Source organism: Propithecus coquereli, unplaced genomic scaffold, assembly GCF_000956105.1.
Source record: "Propithecus coquereli isolate 6110/MARCELLA unplaced genomic scaffold, Pcoq_1.0 Scaffold2, whole genome shotgun sequence".
Taxonomy (NCBI): Eukaryota; Metazoa; Chordata; class Mammalia; order Primates; family Indriidae; genus Propithecus; species Propithecus coquereli.
The window spans coordinates 7211587-7218305 of record NW_012144966.1 but is presented as its reverse complement, the minus strand read 5'-3'; the positions used below and the strand labels follow the sequence as shown (position 1 = coordinate 7218305).

At 38.4% G+C, this 6719-nt stretch overlaps 1 protein-coding gene across 1 annotated transcript in view; it reads right to left on the bottom strand.

Annotated features, from left to right (window-relative positions):
• The window catches only part of MTERF3 (mitochondrial transcription termination factor 3), a 24646-nt gene extending 17963 nt beyond the window's left edge, over positions 1-6683 (bottom strand). Inside the window, exons 1-3 of the mRNA XM_012643532.1 lie at positions 6586-6683; positions 3690-4038; positions 2314-2466 (exon numbers count right to left, since the gene is read on the bottom strand). Coding sequence (XP_012498986.1) covers positions 2314-2466; positions 3690-4023 — 487 coding nt within the window. The 5' untranslated portion in view covers positions 4024-4038; positions 6586-6683. The remainder of the gene's footprint in view (positions 1-2313; positions 2467-3689; positions 4039-6585) is intronic.
• Between the last annotated feature and the right edge of the window lie 36 nt (positions 6684-6719).

Sequence of the window (6719 nt, the reverse complement as noted above, 5' to 3'; positions counted from 1 at the left end):
AGATCTCCAGAACTTATAACTCCTGTCTAATTGACTTCATACTCTTTGACTAACATCTCCCTATTCCCTAGTAACCACCTTCTACTCTCTGCTTCTATGAGTTTGACTTATTTTAGCTTTTACATACAAGTGAGATCATGCAGTATGTGTCTTTCTGTGCTTGTCTTATTTCATAATGTCCTCCAGGATCATCCATGTTGTTGTAAATGACAGAATTTCTTTCATTTTAAAGGCTGAATAGTATTCCATTGGGTATAGACACACCACATTTTCTTTATCAATTGTTGGACACTTAGGTTGACTCACAGAACAATTTGTATCTCTCATGTGAGACTTATCACTTTACCCTTCATCCCTGCATTCCAGTTATTCATGTATATTTGTACTTACATGGTTCTGAAGCCTTGAAACTTCTTGAGAGAAAGGCCATTCCCTACACATTTGGGTAACTTGGCAGAGGGAGAGATAAGTAAACAATTACAATAGAGTGTCATTAGTGCTAGGGGCAAAGTAAGCAGGGAGTGAAGCGAGAGACTGAGGAGGTCACTCTGTCTGCAGGGTCAAGAAGACACTTTAGATGTTACTTGGACTTAAGTTCTTCAGTTGTCAGAGTTGACCAACCAAAGGAGAAAAGTGGCAAGTGATGAAGCTGAAAGGTAAGCAAGGACTAAACCAGGAAGAGCTTTGATGCCATGGGAAGGTTTTGAAAGATTTTAAGTAGGTCACTGATACAGTCAGATTTTCATTTTGTAATAGAAAGAGCACTAACACTAGAGAGATTATCAGAGCCAATATTGCTGAAGAGAAGATTATCAAGTTAGAAGGCTACGGCAGCCCCTCAGTTACAAATGAGGACCTAAATGAAGGCAGTGACTGTAAGATGAGAGAAGCAGACGGATTTGAGAGAAATGGAGAAGCAGAATCCACAGGATAAGGTGCTAAATTTAGATGTAAGGAGTGAGGGTAAAAAAGCAAAAATCAAGACTGACCCCTAAAGGTTTATACCATAGCAAAGGTTTTCTCTTTTTCCTCTCCTGTTAAAAATCACCTCCCAAAAATATGTGGAATGAGAATCAAAAAAATAAACTCCTTCTCTGATGAAACAAGATTAATTTATATCCCAAATCACAATGAATGAAAACTGATGAAAGAGAGGTAACAGACTTACCAGAGAGGAGAAAGAAGAAACTGAAATGCCTGCAAATGAGAATCTGACATGTGGCAAGCTCAAAAAACTCAAAAGCCTCAGAAATTGAGTCCCTAGAGATCTGAGAGGTTGGAAGTGAGGTACAGGCTAAAACAGGGGGATTGGGTATGACTGTATATCAAGAACTCAGGAACTGCCCCCCACTCCTGGTCCCCCATGCCTTACCTATCCTGTTCCTCTCAACCCACCAGGAGAAAGGAGGCTCATTATCTGGGAAAAATCAAGTATGAGAAGTGCAGAACCCAGAGAAAATAGGAAAAGCAAAAGGTTGCAATAAGATGCTAGACTAAAAATGTTAATAAGAAGACTAACTGGAAGTTTGCAGTGAGATAACCCTGGCTGCCTTTAACTATCCAGATCCAAGTGTCACCTACTAGTCAATAAGCTAAGATAGTTATGGAGCAGGCCTTGAGAGAAGCCATCCAAATCAGGAGGAAAGTGGGCTCTAGGAGGAAGGTTGGGGTAGTTTGGCAAGCGGGGAGCAATGTATGCACTCTGGGGAAATGGAATGATACATCATCCAGTAGGGCTCACTGGGAAAAACTGTCCTGAAAGGATATTGGAAGGTATGGGACAATTTAACCCTAAAAACAAAAAAAGTAATCAAATGAAAAACAGGCAATTTTTAATTCCAGGAAAATAAAAAGTACCAGAAAGTAAACAATCATAGTACACTTCTTGCTAGAGCAGCTAGCAATATTTATAGCCATTATATAATCAATGACTAATGCTCTATCTAAAAATTGTAACATAACTATATTGGGAGGCTTGAAGAGAATATAGGAAAAGTATGTGTGTATATACAAGAGATCAACTGACATCCAAAACTGATGACCCAAGCAACAGCACTATAAACCATTACTTTAAAATGTGGAGGTTGAATACAAACAGAAAGAATGATAAAAGTACATAAATCTGGGGAATGAGATGTAAGGTCAGAGAGGATGAAACAGGGGACACGGTTTTTCACTAGAAGTCTTTCACGCTATTTAACTTTTGCTTACATGTATGTACTACTACAAAAAAGATCAAAATGTTAACTTAAAAAGGGAAAAAAATAAATGAAGAGTACACTCAAAAAGTACCTGTGGGTTAGTCAAACTTACCTAGAAGCACCAACTTCCGCAGAGTCTCCGAATGATCTACATAGTCTCGGAGTGTGAATGAGACTGGGGGCAATGGAGGGTCTGCAATAATCTGAATGGCTTCCTCCTCGGAGACTGGCTGCAAGGGAGATAACGGAGGCAAGTCGTCCAGTCCTTTGAGAGAGAGAGAAGCAAGTTAGCACTCCAGTATGCACACTTAAAACTATTTCTACAAAGACTTCCTTAGTTTGCTTCTTATACTGGTTAAATCTTAGAGTCATTTCAGAATTAAATGTCTAAGAAGTCCAAATATTTTCTACCTTCGAAGGGTTAAGGTTATAACTACTTAGAGAGACCAACTACTGTTCCTCCAAGAAAAGAAATTTGTTGGTAAGTTTCAAGGCACATAACTCCTTTCCTTCACTTTTAATCAGTCGGCAAGAATGCTAAAGATCATCTGATGTTTGGGCGCATTTTGAGAAAGAAATTGAGTCTACCACACCCTGTTACATTGGCCAAAAGTACACATATTCCAACAGTCTGAACTGCGTGGGTTAAAGTCATCACATCCTGAAATGTCTTTGTTTTGATCCAATCCCCTCCTCTCCAAGTTATTCTTAAATATGTCTTTAAGAGGACATCTATGACTGTTTCTATTATACAACCTGCAGTCTTTGCCAAGGACATGACCCCTTCTAGTACAGCCTTGATTCTAAAGTTTTGTTTTGTTTTTACATCAAACACAGTATGAAAGAGACTTATGTAACATAGCTTAAGCTAAGAAATCGGGACTGTGATCTCTTGTTCCATTCTTTGCTTCACATCACTAATTACCCTTTTTTATCTTTTACAGCCACCCTCTACTCCCTGCCCCCCACCTTTCTTTCATATTCTACCTACTCTAGTATTTTCTCATTTGCAGTGAAATATTCCTAGAATGGAAAGCATAGGAACGAGAGGACTGACTAAAAAGCAACAGGAGAAAACTTTTGGGGGTAATATAACTTTTATTTATTGATTGTGGTGGTTGTTACACAAGTAAATGCATGTCAAAATTTATAGAATTGTATACCCCAAAAGTTGAATTTTACTTGATATTAATTATACCCTAATAAACCTAATTACCATCAGAATTTTTTTAAAAAAAACTTAAAGTATTTAGAAAGCAAATATTATACATAGAGCTATAAAATAATCTTATACATATTAACCACCAACTTTTTTTCTTAGCCAAATAAAATAAAGGTATAATAGAAGCAAAAGAATAGAACGGGCACTGTTCTTTTTCTTGCCTGGTACAAAATATGACCTGAAATAAGCTAGCAGAATGTAAACTGGTAGCTTGCTCAAACTACCAAAGTGGGGAAAGGGGGACTTCTCTGAAAGTTCAGAATTACCTTCTAAAGACAGCTCAGAATCAAAGCTGGGTATCTTCTGTGTCTCCTGTGACTGTTCATTCACGGAAGGAAGCAGAGTGCTTTGGGTAGAATTACTCTCTTGACCATTTAAGTTGGTAGATTGGGAACTATTCCATAAGGAGGAAGTCCTGTAAGTCTTAAACCCCCACTGGAGAAAGCAATTATCAGAGGACATCGGAAGCTGAGCAGAAAAGCCATGCAACAATGTTTTTCCTGGTCTTGTACAACGTTTTGTAAGTTGTGTAGCATTAATGAAGCTACTCAATTTAATTGAGTTGAACCATCTAGGTATCTGTTGGGCGGACAGGGCCATTTTTCTTAAAGTAGTCTACAAAGGAAAAATATAGAGAAATTTAATTTACTTAAATGTTTAAAACAGTATTCGAACAACAAAAAGATAAACTGGAAATTATTTTTTCTAAATGAAAGATGTTTAAATATATTTATTTAAATATCTATCTAGACTAAAATAAAATAGTGAAGATGTTTCTTATCCACAGGAAAAGCCTAAAACAAGGCAGTCTCTGTTATAAACCAAAAAACAGGAACTTCTGAACTGGAAAAATAAAGATATGCTTTATACTTTAACAACAGAAAGCAAAATCACTGGTGTAAGAAAAACATTTAAAACCAAAATCTGTAGGTGTTCAAATTACAACCCAATCAATAATCTGTTCATTCAATCATTTAAAGAAAATAAGGTGATGTAATTAAGTGTTCTTCAAATTTGGTTTGAAGGACATTTAAGAAGCACATTGCTGATCAAAGTAACACTGAATTATTCAAATGCATTTTATGTATACAAATTAGTCACAAAATAAAAAACAGAAAGAAATTCACTGTCTTAAATGAATCATCAAAATATTATCAGTGCTATATAGAACAGTGGAGGCTGTTTCTTGCTTCACCCTCAGAGCTGAACACTGTTGATTATTTTACAGATAAAGCTATTCTTCATAATGGAATTGAACAAAACCAGTTTTGACAAATTGTTTCACTGTAGGAAACAAAAAAAAAGCCTCCAAAAAGAAAAGGTCAAAACTAGAAAAAATAACAAAGTGACAAATAAATAAGCAACTAGCAATGAGTATATGTATATTTTGACTGAAAAAGTAGATGTTTTCAAAAATTGTTTTGTCAGGAAAGGCTTTTGTTGTTACATTAAGCTCCAGGAATATGAAGAAATTTTATATTTAGCTAGTTAATTAGAAAGGTAAATCTGATGCATATAATCTTATGTTAAATTAAGATATTCCATATAAAACACAGCATGGGGTCCAGCATATGGGAAATGCCCAACAAATGTTAGCCATTATTATTGATTATACAACCAAATACAAGTGAATTCTTCCAGATTAACTGATGCATACAAGTTTTTGCTTTGTTTTTCCACACAGTGACATGAAGCTTGTTTAATGCTCTGAATTAGACCAAAACTTGAGGGTCTAATTCTCCCCTTAGAGATCTGTAGTTTTGGAAGTTTGCTGAAGGAGATTTAGAAAAGTGAAGTCTCACTTTCTTTCTGAAAGGATTTTAGAAAGGAAATAAGCACTCACAATAACCTTCTGGGATGGATGACTTTTGTTAAATTTTGATATGAAACGAGCCTCCAAATCTTCCAACCTTTTCCTCAAATCTACGACATTCATTCTGTGTACCGCAGTCATAATGGCACTGAGTTGGAAGCCAGAAGACTTCAGTTATGTCACCTCGACAAGATCAAGTTTCTGGAGGTGGTCGGTCTAACAAAATGTCTAGCTCTTGATGGGGGTTCAAGAACCCTTCTTCAAATAATAAATTTTTTTAAGAGGTTAAAGGGACAATAAAATGATTAAGGTCCCTATCAGCTCTAACATTTTTGACTTCTAAGTTGGTCTAAGCACTTCATCCTACTTCAAAACAAATTCCTGAAACCCCAAATTTACTCTGAAGCCTTTCCAGACTCAAATTAATACCCCTCCCACATTAGGGAGATTCACTTTTAAATTTCATCCATATTCATTAAAAGATCTTTGTGCATACAACTAATGTTCATCCTTTCATTTTTTATTTACAAGTGCCCTATCTTCACTACATCATCATTTCACTGCTCTCTATGCGTTTTAACAGTGGATTAACTGTTCGTTCACGAGAGCAGGGCTGGGTCTCATCTCTGAATTCATCCTCCTAGTGACTATGCTCCCCTAGCCCAGAGCCTTGTACTCCATTGTTTGTTGAGTGGAAATGGATCAATGGCAAGTAGGGTTAATCCACTTGCTTACACAGTATTCAAAAGCGGGTAAAGGCATTTGCAGATGTGTATAAAATCTCTGCAAAGTGGTAATGGTGAGCCTTTAACACACCGCTTTCATCAGGAAAATTAAAGAAAAAGACCCTTAAAGAACTCTAAAGTCCATTAAAATATCTTAACTAGCTCTCAAATGTGTGTCTAGGGCTTTGCTAGGAAAAGGCACTGAAAGAGTTTTCCCGAGGGTTCAAGATTTCTATCTCTGAAAGGCTATAAATGAAATCAGGAGATGAAAGGGGGGTTAAGGGAGTGGCTTCGTAATAAAGGGCCTCTCAAGTAATATTGACGTCCTCCCTAAGCCATTTTAAACAATTTCAGTTCCCCAAATCGAACTTCCGCAGGAAGCCAGTTTACACGCTGGGCCTCCTTCTGCGTCCTTCACAGAGCGCACTAATAAACAAGCACGGTTGCGTTTTCCATCGAATCAGCCCGGGGAAAAGATAAGGCAAAACCAGTCACCCTCGACTGGGCCGCGAAGGCCTACATGCCGTGACGCCCGGGGCGCGGCCTGGACGCGGGTGGGTCGGGACCCGAACCCCAACCCCCGCCAAAACTGCGCCCCTCGCGCTCAGGCGGCTCCTGCTTTACCTGTGGCGAGGCCTGTGCCTCGTTGCGGGTCCCGCAGTGGCCGACAGACTCGCCCGGCCGCGCGCACAGTACCGCCGCGCCGCACGCGGGCTAGTCCGCCAGCCCAGCCCCGCGCCGCCGCGCTCTCTGGCCCA